At 39.3% G+C, this 14,676-nt stretch overlaps 1 protein-coding gene across 1 annotated transcript; it reads left to right on the top strand.

Moving 5' to 3' along the window:
- Positions 1 to 4,247: 4,247 nt before the first annotated feature.
- Positions 4,248 to 14,156, top strand: LOC111232170 (dual specificity mitogen-activated protein kinase kinase 2). The gene is made up of 11 exons (XM_022759559.1): positions 4,248 to 5,078; positions 5,281 to 5,491; positions 6,717 to 6,863; positions 7,021 to 7,098; positions 7,566 to 7,617; positions 9,945 to 10,069; positions 10,678 to 10,891; positions 11,093 to 11,157; positions 11,306 to 11,367; positions 12,177 to 12,222; positions 12,338 to 14,156. Exons 1-11 carry the CDS (start codon positions 4,990 to 4,992, stop codon positions 12,446 to 12,448), a joined length of 1,200 nt encoding a protein of 399 aa, XP_022615280.1. The 5' UTR covers positions 4,248 to 4,989; the 3' UTR covers positions 12,449 to 14,156.
- The last annotated feature ends 520 nt before the right edge of the window (positions 14,157 to 14,676 follow it).

Here is a 14,676-nt window from a genome sequence, read left to right as displayed (position 1 = left end):
TAAAAACTTGTCTGCTATCATTTTATTTTGAAAATAGACTGTTTGCCTTCAGCCAGACGGCAACATTTGATAACTAAATCCACTTAGGACAAATGCATCCCACCCTATTTGCAGTATTCAGCATATCTGCAGGTGTACTCATTAAAGTCAGTCAACCTCAACTCAAGCAATTGAGTTTGTCTTACTGAAATTTAGTCTAAAGAATAAGTAATGTGCTGCAGCCATTGCAGATTTTGTTGATGTCATAACACTTTTAAAAGTGTACTGGGGCGTTGTTTTTTTTTTGTTTTGTTTTTTTTTTGGGGGGGTGGCGCTTTATTAGACATTGGAGTAGACGGTTTGTAATATGGGGGGAAGAGATTAGTGACATGCAAGAAAGGTCCCCAGCCATATTGGAACTGAAGTCACTATGTCTCCCTTGTCAGAGCCTTGAACTCCTTGACCACCAGAATGCCCCATAATTACATTTTTATGTGAAGAAAGGGTAAATAGGTGTAAGTTCTATTCATTTTTATTGGGTACAATTGGTCCACAGTACTCATAAAAAAAAATCTTAAAAGGTTAAACATTTTATTTTGAATTTAGCCTGTTAGATTTAAAGCATGAAGTGGGACTAAATCAAACCAAGCACTAAGAGATTCCCAAACTAGGAATTCAGTGGTTAAGGTTGGCCTGTTTAATAAGTAATGTTAGAATTTTTGTAAATTTTGAAGAAAAAAATAATTGCTTTTATTTGATATCTTGCAACATATCTACAAAATGTTTAAGTAAAGTTAGAGGAAATGTTAATGCCTCATGACGTTTGACATTTTGATTCTTCCTGGTAAAAGGAAATAGGAAAAGCATAGGTTACTAATGACATTAAAGATGATTCACCTAAGTGTCCAAGTAAGTTGTGACAGTGAGCCAGCATGCACAATACCAGGAGCTAAATGAAATCCAGCCATCTTTCATTTTATTATTTAAACCTGTGCTTTCCCTACTGGGACCAAATGCCATAATGTCATAGTAATCTACAGACAATAAATCCATAACCTAACAACAGCAACAAATATACTGTATTTCAAGTATTTCAAGTTTGACAAATGTCACTTTCTATTAAAAGCACATCTCATAATTAGGTCAAAGGTATTATTTATACTGTCTCCATTCACCCAGCACTTTATTAGGAACACCTGTACACCTGCTTATTCATGCTGTTATCCAGTTAGTCATGTGGCAGCATTGTAATGCATAGAGTCATGCAGATACAAGTCAGGAGCTCCAGTTAATGTTCACATCAAACATCAGAATGGGAAAAAAATGTGATCTCAGTGAGTTAGACCATGGAATAATTGTTGGCGCCAGTATTTCTGAAACTGCTGATCTCCTGGGATTTTCACACACAACAGTCTCTAGAGTTTACTCAGAATAGTGCAAGGACAAAAAAACATGCAATGAGCAGCAGTTCTGCCGATGGAACCGCCTTGATGAGAGAGGCCAGAGGAGAATGGTCAGACTGGTTGGAGCTGACAGAAAGGCTTCGGTAACTTGGATAACCACTCCTTACAACTGTGGTGAGCAGAAAAGCTTCTGAGAATGCACATGTTGAACCTCGAGGTGGTTGGGCTACAACAGCAGAAGATCACACTTCCACTCCTGAAATCTGACGCTGCAGTGGGCACAGGTGACTGCTGAAGTCTGGAAAAATGTTGCCTTGTCTGACGAATCTGGATTTCTGCTGAGGCACGCAGATGGTAGGGTCAGAATTTGGCGTCAACAGCCTGAATCCATGGACCCAACCTGTCTTGTGTGAACAGTCCAGGCTGCTGCTGGTGGTGTAATGGCGTGGGGAATGTTTTCTTGGCACAGTTTGGGCCCCTGAAAACCAATCAGTCATCGTTTGAATGCCACAGCCTGTGAGTGTTGTTGCTGATCATGTGCTTTGTGGTCACAATTTACCCATCTTCTAATGGCTACTGGCATGATAATGCACCATGTCACAAAGCAAAAGTTGTCTCAAACTAGTTTCATGGACTTGATAATGAGTTCAGGCCTCCCCAGTCACCCGATCTACATCCAATAGAGCCTCTTTGGGATGTGGAAGAATAGGAGATTGGCAGCATGAATGTGCAGCTGACAAATCTACAGAAATGATGTGGTCATTTTGGGTAAAAGGCAGTTGAAAGCCTGCTTGGAGTTTGCCAAACGGTGACTCTGAGAGGATGAGGAAAGTGACCCTAGTCTTATGAGAGAAATATTGGACTCTTTGGGCAAAACTCCAAAAGCTATGTCTTGCAAACACCAGGCACTGCTCGTCACTTGGTTAATACCATCCCTACGGGGAAGCATGGTGGTGCATCATGCTCTGGGGGCTTCTCAGCAGAGAGGCTAGTCAGAATTGAGAGAATAATGAACACAGCTATATACAGAGAGGTCCTTGAAAAAAAACCTGCTCCATAGTGCATATGATCTGAGACAAAGGCAATGGTTCCTTTTTCAGCATGACTATGACCTGAAGCACACAGCCAAGACAATGTTGGAGTGGCTTCAGAACAAGTCTGACTGTCCTTGAGTTGCCGAGTCAAAGCCCAGACTTAAACCCCATAGAACATCCATGGAGAGACCTGATGGCAGTTCAGACATTTCATGTCCAATCTAATGGAGTTTGAGAGGATCTGCCATGACCAATGGGATAAACTGCCCAAATCCAGGTGTGCAATGCTTGTAGAGACTTTTCCAATAAGACTGAAAGCTCTAATTTTTGCTGAAGTGACATCTAGAAAATATTGAATTAAGAGTCTAAATACTTTTGTGCATGAGAGACTTCAGTTTTTGATTTTTTTAGAAGTGAAATGAATAATTTATTACATTTTAATAATACTTTTTTTAACTTTATTTTTCTCCAAACAGTAACAGAACTGTCCTTTTTAAATGTCTGCAAAAAAGAAGTTCTCACTCTATTCTCTGCTGAGTGTTTCAGAAACGTTGCATCAACAACTTAAGCCACAAGAGGAAATTGGGTTGTGAGATGTACCAGAAAGTGTTAAGTGTCTTGCTGAGTGAGGAGCATGTGAGGAAGCTTAGTTTAGGTTCTGTATATTCTGAGAAAATGTTTTGCTTAAGTAATACATGTAGGTTTGTAGCTACGGCTAGATTGTTCAAGGTTATCTGCGTATTTTGGAGATAATCAAGGCACGTTTGTGAGTTCATGAAAGTGCAGGTAGGATGTTTGCATTATGGGGATAATCCTGACACCATTTCAGTAGCCAAGATCATGCATAAGGGATTCAGATAAAGACATTTGAGCAGTTACAAAACAGGGCGATACTGATTTGAATAAGGAAAACACCTTGCTTTCATCACATTTGTTATAGGAGCATGAAAGCAGAATGGAAGTACTAATGCATAAATATGGTGCCAAGTGGTATACTGTATGCTACCATAGTGACACTGCAGATTTACAGACAATAGAATACAGATACAAGGATTTCTATCACACTGAGTGAACAGTTACACCTGATGTTACAGTATCAGATGTCTTTATTCATCATTTGTTTAACCAGGTAAATCCCAGATTTCTTTTATCCCAGGTCAGAAACCTCTTTTGGAAGACGTGACCAAGATGGCAGCATAAAAAATATTTGTGAGTAAATGATAAGTACAGTATCTGCAAGAAAATGTTTTTTTTTATTGTTTTTTTTTCTCAAAGGAATTACCAACAAATTCAAGCAACTTCACCTAAATATATGCACTAGATACATCCCTTCTACTTCAGCTAAGAAAGATTTAGTTTATAAATTTAGAAAAGGCAAAGACAATGAAACTTTGATTCTTCTATGTGATAGTTATGGCTACATGCAAGCTCTGGGCCAATATGGAGGAATATACAATATATTATGCTAATCTAATGAATAAATAAAGCTGAAAAGTATTATTTCAGATTTTGATTATATTAAGAAATTTGCCAAGCTTATTTTTTTATGAGTTAACCAGGTCTACTGTATGTACAGATCTATCCAATTTTTGAAAATCCACATTCAAGTTTCAAACGTTGAATTAATAAATTTGAACAACTATTTCAAATGTTTTATCCTGAATTTTGTGGGGGTGTATTCTTATTTCTGAATTTCAGAGTTTTACCACTGAGTGGCAGTAATGTACTGCGCAGCTTGTTTACTAACTGCCATTAAACACATAAGAAAGCAGCAGAGGGTGGATAAGATATGGTCAAAGTGGGCATTTACCTCAATAAAAACAGCATACCGGAGGTGTTATTACAAACTGCAGATGTCGTGCATCTCCCATGAGTCTTCTGCATCCCTCGTATCGACTTGTCAGACGGTCTCAGTCTCGCGCTATTTATGAAGGGCTCTCCCTGTGGGTGTCACACAGGTCTGATGCTGCAGCTGCTGCTTCCTGTACTGAAGCACCACCAACCAGAGCCAAAGCCCTTTTCGCTTCAGAGCCCCACACCCTGAGCTGAAACACGGAGGAATTTGTTGCTGGGACGCTGCCGTCCTGCGGAGGGAAGCCAGCCAGAGTCGGTCTCCCGGTGTAGCAGCCGGTAAAAACCATTGTCTTGTGGACGCTGAGAAGCGAGGAGCTGCACTTAAGGACTGAGAGACGCAGGACACGATTTTTCCAGGAGCTGGTGCTAGCTAGTAGCAGCTAGGTGGCTAATGGCTAGTAGCAGCAGGTAGATAACCTAGAAGAGACAGAAAAATAGAAATGTGCCTACTCCAAACGCTATAGATGCACCGGCTAACGACCTGACTTTTAAGACGCACCTTGGTATGATACGTTTTATCACATTGGCTAACTGACATGCTACCGAAAGTATACTAATTTTGCTAACGTTAGCCAGCTAAGTTAACTAGCCACTTAGAGCTGACCCTGTTGCTTTTTTCAGACTTGAGTTTCGAACAAGGAAAGGGCTAAATTAGCAGCTGCTCAGCTCAAAGCAGGTTAGCGCATTATTTTAGAAAGTCGTTTAGGGTAGATATCGACATGGCTCCCAAAAGAAGACCCGTGCCCCTGAACATTACGCCCATTGGGGAGGGACAGGCCACCTCTAACACCATTGATGCTGCATCTGAGTGAGTAGCACTACCGTGGGTTAAAATTGATTGTGCCTGTGATGAAGAGAGAATGCCTCAAACTGCTCTGTGTTGGACATTATTCCCATTTGTTAGCACTCTGTAACATAAATCCTGTGCACCGCCATTCATGTACAGATGTTACATGTCCCTGTCTCATCCTTTCTCTCTCTGTGTATTACCACCTGTCTCGTCCTCACAGAGCCAACCTCGAGGCCTTACAAAAGAAACTGGGTGAGCTGGACTTGGACGAACAACAGAGGAAACGACTGGAAGCCTTCCTCACCCAGAAAGCTCAGGTTGGGGAGTTGAAGGATGAGGATTTTGACCCCATATGTGAGTTGGGTGCTGGAAACGGAGGAGTGGTCAACAAGGTCCGCCACAAACCCTCGGGTTTGGTCATGGCCCGGAAGGTGAAAATTACCACTTGTTGAATGCTTTCTTACAGGTTAAGTGTGACATGTGGAGTGAGCTTACTCAAAACACATTCCAGATGTGTTCAGTTTAGATTTTGTTACTGCATTATAGTGTTGGTGCCGACTTGGTTTGCTGCACCCATGTCTACTTGGGATCCCACTGACTTACTGTCTGGAGAAAAGGACACTACATCATGATTCAAATACAACAAAAATAAACACATCAATATTCATCTAAAGTAGGAGTAGGAGAATATATAGTTAAATTATTTGTTTAACATGTTATATTGTTTAACACAATTCATATCCATATAACATAAATAGGAATTTTTAAGTGCTGTAAACTTTATACAAGGGGTGTGTCTGTTTAGCCTACCCTCATTGATTTGAATGGGGTGGGAAAATAATAGGAACGCCTGTCAACAGTTCAACAGTACCACAAATTGTAGCCTCCAAAATGATCAGACAATTGGACCAACACCCCTTTAACACAATTTCAACAAAAAACTGAACATTTTAACCTTCATGAAGGTAGGGTTTATTGCAGGACTGTTGTATTAGACTGCATTAATTTTAGCTAAGTGTTCCTAATAAACTATCTGTCCCATGTTTATGATCAAAGCCAAGTTCATTGTTCCACTGCAAAAGGTCATTTATAACTTATATATGTATATCTTGTCACAATATTTAACAAAACCTAAAGGGATCCTCATCAAAAGTATGTTACTGTTGTATGGGTTTGTTTAAAAATGTTGAAATATAGTTATATGTATCTGCCTCAAAAATACAGTACCTGTTGAGCACTTAAAGCTATCCTCGTATAGTGTTGTATACTTACAGCGAGTTGGTTAGTCTGTTTTCCCCCTATTTTGATCAGAACACAGGGTGAACAGTTGATGAGATAGTAAATTACTGGGATTGCATACAGACTCTGCAGCAGCAATTCAAGCAAGCTCAAGCGTGTAGGCTTTCAAGCTGTGTATTGACTTGTCTTCAACTTGTCTTTTTATTGCAGTAAACACTGTTTTAAAAAGATAAATGTAATGAAATTCTAAATAGTGCGTGTTGAGATTTCTAACAAAGCAAAGTGTTAGTTATGCCAGCCAGCACCTCTGCGTTAAAAATGCGTTAAATTGAGATGGGCAGTGAATGGTGTAATTGCATCCCATGCATTTGCCTTTGTCAGACCTACAGTTCATGGTTTCATATTTACCCTTCTTAGTTGATCCACCTGGAAATCAAGCCTGCCATCAGGAACCAGATTATCAGAGAGCTGCAGGTGCTGCATGAATGCAACTCCCCCTACATTGTGGGCTTCTATGGGGCCTTTTACAGCGATGGGGAGATCAGCATCTGTATGGAGCACATGGTGAGAGACAAAAACTCTTAAGTGAATTCATGTGGTTTGATACCACAGAGTTTGAGTATTTTTCTCTTGTGCAAAACATTTGTTCCCAAAGAGCCTGCATGTGTTTTGATTTTTAAAATGTTATATTAGATTTTAATTGTGCTACTTGTTGCTGCAGGATGGTGGATCCTTGGACCAGGTCCTGAAGGAAGCCAGAAGAATCCCAGAAGAAATCCTGGGAAAAGTTAGCATAGCTGTATGTATTTCTCCAATGCTATTACTTTTTAAAAGTAAAGCTTCTGCATTTTCAGTTTGATTTTTTTTTTTTTTTAATCAGATGTGACATGTTTATAATTTTTAAAAAGGTTTGCTGTTCAAATTTGGCAGCGGTATAAAGATTTGTAGCTTGTTACTATAAATATATTTACATATGCACTGCTCTTCCATTGTGGGTGTATGTCTCTTGTGGTGTTGCTTAACTTGCTGTGTGTTAACCTGTCATGAATGAGTCACAAACAGAGCCTACTGAGTTTTATTTAACTTTTTCTCTTGTTTTAAGTCCAAATAATTCAAATGTAAAAATGAACTACCAAATTAATTGGATTTTCTTTTAATTAACATTTACACACATGAAAGCTTATGTTTATATATGTTTTTTTATGTACACACTATTGCCTGAGATTTGGCGTACTGTATTGTAATGTTTTCTGCTCTTGTTTACAGGTATTGAGAGGATTAGCCTACCTGCGGGAGAAGCACCAGATCATGCACAGAGGTATGGTGGTGTACTCTAGTCACAATATATAACATTGCTCTTAAAATCCATTGTCCAACATTTTCAGCACTGCAGTACAAGAGATGCTAAGTATGTAGTTCACTAAATCAAATAATAGGTGATTGACTAATTATTATTAAAAATAGTAGTAGAAATGTAGTATTATGGACATTCATGTTGTGGTAACGTTACTCATTAATTTACACATCACAAAATTTTATCTCAAGCTTTCCATTTAATGACGTATTACTTATTGGCTTAACTCCTGTGAATTGCCTTCAGAAAGAAGAATAAGGATGATTTATAACAAAATTCAGAGAGTCATTGACTTCAGATAACCCATGACCTAGATGACTAAAGGTTTTGATAGATATGCTCCAAAATGTATTTCATGACATACTGAAAATTGTATTTTAAGTACAGTCTCATGATGGTTTGTGTAGACAAAGTTTTATCTAATGCAGAAAAATGTATTTGATGACAAATTTTAAATAATGACAATTGTTATTTTGATCAATTCAGTTTTCTAACTACAACTGTTATTGAGCACATTGGCTATTGGTACTATGCAGTGTTTAACTAGAGCACATCATCATGTTTCTTATAGCCAATTCTTGATTAGTTTTTTTTGTTAATGTGACATTCAGTTGGTTGGCAACAATGTAGTTAAAAAGTGCTAAAACAAAAATATGTTTAAATTGCTTTTGTCTGGAAATGGCCATAAAATGTGTAGAAATGGGCATCCCATAATGGCAGCTTGGCCAGATTACAGAAAAGTCAACCTCATTTAGTAATAATGCAATGTAGATGTTTTTTTATGGACAGTTGTCGTGGTTAATATAATGATTCCCATCCCTTCAGTGTTACTGGTGGCTAAGATTTGCTGATGCTGATGAGGCAACCAGCAGAGAATGTTACAGTCTAAACATCACATTTAAAAAAAAAAAAAAAAAAAAAAAAAAATGCAGGATAATTTTCCACTGTCATTATCCTTCCTGCTCTGAAACAGGCTCAAACACACTAACAAAAAACATTTACGTATGATTTCTATTTCCAAATGTCTATGAACTTTTTTTTTGTCAATGAAACCACTTCAAATGTGCCACACTAACTAGACGGGCTCCAGGCCTCCATGTAGTTTTTCATTCAAATTTTTATTAATTGTCTTCTTGCATTTTCCTCCATATGCACTGCATCAACATCTTAAGACAGTTAGCACACTCACCACAAGGCAGACTGTTATTTGGAAATATCTGATCAAAGAAATTTGTAGCATAAAGCAAAAAAGGCTTAGTAAAAAACATTATCTTTGCATTCAAACAAAATTGAAAATATGACCATAGCTATGTCTAAGGCAGCCAACTTTTCCACAGCACACCAGTGAGGAACCATGGGTGTGTTGTTATGAAAAGTACTGGTGAAGGCAGCGGTCAGACCTGCATAGTGCAGTGCAGTGAAGTCTTACAGGGTCGGTGGTACTCTAGGACAGAGTTGTCTGTGAGCTCAGGCAGTAATTACAGCCTCTCAGATGTGATTATACAGCAGCCGCACCCTGTCGACCCCTCCCTCCATGTCTCCCTCCATCATTCCCCCGGTTTTTCATGCCACCTCCTTCTCAGGCACTTCATACATGTCCTTGGTCGGTGGGAGGGGGTCAGTCACCACAGAGGACAGATTGCAGGGCTCAGTCATACCCCATTATTTTGCAGGATGTTTTTTTTTTTTGTGATGAGTGGGAAATGTGGAGGACCAGGCTTGTCTATAACAGGGACTCAGGAAGAGATGTTCACTATTTTCTCCCTTGCTCGAAAATTAACCTTGGGGGGCGCTGAGCATGCCACCCGCAGCCCTCATGGCACACTGTAGTCCTGGTCAAAAAATTCATCTCTGAATAATTGTTTCAAAAAAGTTTTTTTTTTTTTTTTTTTTTTTTTTTTTTTTTAATATGTACAAAAGACATTTGTCTTGATATTATAGTTTTTATGTCCTTGGAGGGATTTTTTTTTTTTTTTTTTTTGAAGCTTGCACGTGTTAGTGTCTCCAATAAAAAAACACAGGACACACTCAGTACATAGTGGACATGGTCATACATACACAGATACATTCATGGCCCTATGCATATCCCCAAATATATATTAAAACACCAGTGTGATAGTGTCCTTGTTTGCTATTTAGAATTTGTTATTGTAAGCAGTCTATTCTCATCCTGATGACTACAAAGTCAATAGTGAGGTGATAAGTATGGATGACATTTGAGATACAGCAAGAAGAAGAGTCTCACAAAAACTAACAAACGTCTGTTTGTCCACATCCCCTCTGCCACATAGATGTAAAGCCCTCCAACATTCTGGTCAACTCTCGCGGGGAGATCAAGCTGTGCGACTTTGGTGTGAGCGGCCAGCTCATAGATTCCATGGCCAACTCCTTTGTTGGAACGCGCTCCTACATGTCGGTGAGTCAGCTCTGCACGCCTGCGCCCCCACCCCTTTTCCTCTGGCCCTATCCCCACTTTCCTTCTCCTCTTTTCTCACATTGCTCTTGTTCACTGGCCCCACCCTCTGCCTTCCCTTCCTCTGGCCCTCCCTCACTTCCCTGCCAAGAACCGAGGGCTGTGCCCAGGAAAGGACTCTTTGGCAAAGACCTAGGCAACTGTGCTCGCTCTTTCTTGTCCTCCTTTCCACTCACTCTTAGACACCTGGTGGGTGCAGTGCCGAAAGCTGCTTGACTGTCTCATCATATACCCACAAAGAACCAGTGGTGTAGAGACACTTGCCCTTTCATCATAATTCCCAACACACACATCTGTCCTTGCTCACCCTTATAACTAAAACAGTCCAAAGCTGCTCTTCACTTCCTGCCAAACCCTCCGATCCTCTGTCCTCTTGCCTTAACCGCACCCACCTCTTCTTGCCATAACACCCCCTCCTCCATCTCCCCTTCCATTATCCTCTCCTCCACTTCCTGTGCCTTCTCCGCCCAGTTCTCTGCCCATCCCACACTCCTGCCTGGCATCTTGGCTCTACCTGCTCCCTCTGACGTAGATTGTGTGTTTCTCAACAGCCGGAGAGACTGCAGGGCACTCACTACTCAGTTCAGTCTGACGTGTGGAGCATGGGTCTGTCACTGGTGGAACTGGCGATTGGCCGCTACCCCATCCCCCCACCAGACGCCAAAGAGCTGGAAGCCATCTTTGGACGGGTTGTTATGGACGGAGCTGAGGGAGAGCCTCACACCAACATGCAGAGGCCCAGACCACCAGGCAGGCCCGTGAGCGGTATGAAACGCAAAGGCACACACGAATACACAATTATATAAGACAGTATCAAAACTCATATATGTAGTCCGGATTTAGCATTTCTACATTAATGTTTGCATGATCAAGATTTGAAATATAATCTGATGATAAACATTGCTTAATATGTGACAAAAATGTTTGTTTGTTGAATTATGCCAATGATATTCCACTTGTTCACAGGACATGGGATGGACAGTAGACCTGCAATGGCAATCTTTGAACTTTTGGACTACATTGTAAATGAGGTATGAGAGATCACAGGTTGCACAATACATTGAGTCAAACAGACACACACACATTTCTATCTCTTCAGCTTACACAAGCACACAGTACTGTACCTGTCTTCTTTAATTGCTCTGTTTTTTTATCTTTTGCTTCTTGTTTCTTCCTCAGCCACCTCCTAAACTGCCACATGGTGTCTTCACCAATGACTTCCAGGACTTTGTGACAAAATGGTGAGCAATGCAATGACATGTTTAACTCAGCTATGTTTAGACTGCTCTTACTGGCTCTTCAACAAGAAAGAATAATCAGAGTTAATCAGGTAGAGTGCTATAAAATCACTAAAAGCTGAAATTTGTTTTCCATCTGTGTTTAATATTATATAGTTATATAATTGCAACAGTTGTTGTTGACTGAAATGCATACGTATTGTTTTGTGTTAGGTGGTTACAGTTTGAAGTGCAGAGGTATTTTGGAAATAATAAAATCCAGCTAAAGATCCTGAAGACATAAAAATACTCTCATTGGATTAACAATTTGTCTTATACAGTTTATCCACAACAAAGTTCAGTTACCTAGTTAAAAACATAAAATTGCATTTATATGTATGTTTTCCCTCATTCAAACATCTAGAGTATATAAATATGCAAATATTGTTTATTAAGTTTTAACTACTAGACACATGAAGTCTCGTATTTCACTGAAAAGTCAGATTCTCAATGTCTGTGCACTGGTGGATTCAAGTTTCCACAGCACACTTGTGTAAGTTGCATACTGAGCAACAATTTGCTTCCAAACTAGCTGTGATGTCACAAAATCATGAAACTTTCCCTCCTCAGTGGATGAATATGAAAACAGCCTTCTTGTGTCAAATTAGCTCACACATTTTTCAACACAGTGAAGCTCAAACATACAAGTGAAGTAACAATAAGCAAAACATATTTTTGATTGAAGGAGGACTTTAAGTCATTAAAGAAGCACTAATGTTTCTCTTAAGGATTTCTCATGTCGGTAACCTTCTTGGTGTCATTTGTGTCTGTAGTTTGATCAAAAATCCAGCTGAGAGAGCCGATCTGAAGATGCTGATGGTGCGTACCTGAGCTTCATTTCCATCTATCTGATAGTTTGAATACTGGGTAAGTGATTTCTTTGTTAATGATTCTAGCAGTGCAAACAATGGTTTCCCTTCTGGTTTTCTTTCAGAGTCATACATTCATCAAACGATCAGAAGTGGAGGAAGTTGATTTTGCCGGATGGTTGTGCAAAACCATGGGGCTCAACCAACCCAGCACTCCCACCCGCAGCACTGAGTGAACAGGCCCCCACTGCCCTGACACACCTCTGGGTCTTGCTTGCATACACATACATATACTGTACATACATGTACACAAGCCATCACACATATTGGCACTTTTTTCATCTTGCTCTTGGGTAAAACGGTTTTGGCTTCCCCCTTCATTTATTTCTTCACCAGCAGCAGGGCCCGTTGAGTCATTGTACTGTAAGACCACAGCTTCACCATGCCAGTGTCAAGAGTAGCCACAGCTCACTTTTCCACACTGCTACAGAGGATGTAAAGCACTGAAGGGCTGCCAGTGTGTCAGCTGAATTTGCATTGATTGACAAACTTCTTTTGTATTGTTGAATATTCTGTATTAATCTCTTTTCTATGGCAACAGTTGATGGCTTGTGGGACTGTATTTTAATAAATTACCTGCTGTAGAGATTTGTTGGGCTGAGAATGACCAGAGAGAAATCCAAACACATTATCTACTTGCAAATTCTAAATTGGTTTTATTGAAGGTGAATGCAGTTATTTTGATTTAAAATCCCTTTGTCAAAGTTAATCATGCTAAAACGTTGTCTGAAGAGACCTTGCAGTTACCTCCAATATAATAATCAAATTTGTGAGTAGAGAGTGCAGCACAAATGGGCCTTTAAGGAGTCATTTTAACTTTTAGGTAAATGAGCGATCACGCTAAACAGTGTCACAAACCAAAGAAGGTACTCATGACTACTAAAGTTTTTCAATGCCTGATATGTTTTTTTTTGTATGCACAGTCATGAACAGTATATCAGTGTACTTTGAATGTTTTGATTTTTTTTTTTTTTTTTTTTTGGTTCCATTCAGTGACCTACACTTTGATTGTGTTGACATTGTTTCCTCGACATACATTTCAATCCACATCCCACGCTGTGTGTCTCACATACGAGGAGGCATATGCTGCGGAGGCCTGATATATGCCAGAATGTCTTTATTGACATTGTGAAAACAATGATCAAAATGTATTCATGGGATGATATAGCATGGTTTATTATCTTTCTTATACTGTATGTGTATTTTATTTCCCAAGATCATGATGGGGATGATTAGCTGGTGTTTTTATCAAAAGCCTGAATCTCTGCAATGTCAATATGAATTTTCAATCACGTTGACTAATCTAACTTTTTTTTCTCTTAGTTGTTGGTCTGTACTTTCCCCTGAAGTGTATTTGGTTATGTTCTCACTGTACTGCTACGTGTGGCGCTCCAAGCTTTCTCTTGGGACACAACCAGAACAGAGGTGTGCTTTTGGAAAAGACTTGGGTTAAACATTATTGAAAACCTTTTCCTTGTGATTTAGCCCAATTAATTGTGATAAAAGTACAAACCGATTGCAAGTGGAATTTCAGTAGTACAAAGGGTTTGACTGCAAAAATTTAACCCAGGTCAGTGTTGGTCACATGGTGGTGGTGGTGTTACATGCTAGCCTGCCGTCTTGCTAGAGCTCTCGTATTCTCTCTGCTTATGGCTGCCCTTTCTTATTCCCCCAGAAATGTGCATTCGTTCAGAGCAAACTGGATGCATTGTCACTTGTATGTGTACAAAGCTATATACAAAAATTACAGGAGTACTATTTTGCAGTCTTAATATACAAATTTTTGATTTATGTAAATGACAAGGGAGAAGAGTCATTTTATTATAATATAAAAATGTGTTGAATATGGTTATAATGTATAAAAAGATGAAAATAAAACTTATTTGTGAATGTACTGTAAGTTTTTACTCATGACGTTTATTGAAATCCACTGTCATTACTTTGTCTCTAATAGACAAAGTTTACATTTAACAGATATTGCACCACTAGTATGCAAATTTCACACTTCAGAGTTGTTCATTTATGATGATATGGTATGGTTGATGTAAGGGCCATAGCCACCAGTTCTATTTTTCCCTGGAATTTGGGATTTTTAGAAAAGGAGGGGGGGGGGGGGGTTACATACCGCACACAAGTAGATAGAAATAAGAACATTCAATGTTGTCCCATTTCAATATTGTTAAGAAGGCTTTAACAGCATCTGTGGGGGTGATTAAATGCTTTGAAAATACTACACGATTAACATTAAAATCAAATGTGACAAGTCTGAATAATTGGAAGATTTTAGAGACTTTGCTTTTGGAGTTCAGTCAACATTTTCTAGGGCGGGCAGTGGGTGGGGGTGGTGGTGTAAGTAATCCTGTCCCTGGTTGTAGTCTAATTTTCAGATTCACTTTCATACTTG

Source organism: Seriola dumerili, unplaced genomic scaffold (genome assembly GCF_002260705.1).
Source record: "Seriola dumerili isolate Sdu_G_001 unplaced genomic scaffold, Sdu_1.0 BDQW01000322.1, whole genome shotgun sequence".
Classification (NCBI taxonomy): domain Eukaryota; kingdom Metazoa; phylum Chordata; class Actinopteri; order Carangiformes; family Carangidae; genus Seriola; species Seriola dumerili.
Note: the sequence above shows the minus strand (reverse complement) of the source record. Positions and strands in the feature narration are given on the sequence as shown.

What these genes read in the sequence shown, in the direction of transcription:
- LOC111232170 (XM_022759559.1), top strand. Translation starts at nt 4,990, where the DNA reads ATGGCTCCCAAAAGAAGACCCGTGCCCCTGAACATTACGCCCATTGGG. An exon ending in GTTTGGTCATGGCCCGGAAG is followed by an intron (nt 5,492 to 6,716) that starts GTGAAAATTACC and finishes TACCCTTCTTAG; the next exon opens with TTGATCCACCTGGAAATCAA. An exon ending in TGGGAAAAGTTAGCATAGCT is followed by an intron (nt 7,099 to 7,565) that starts GTATGTATTTCT and finishes TCTTGTTTACAG; the next exon opens with GTATTGAGAGGATTAGCCTA.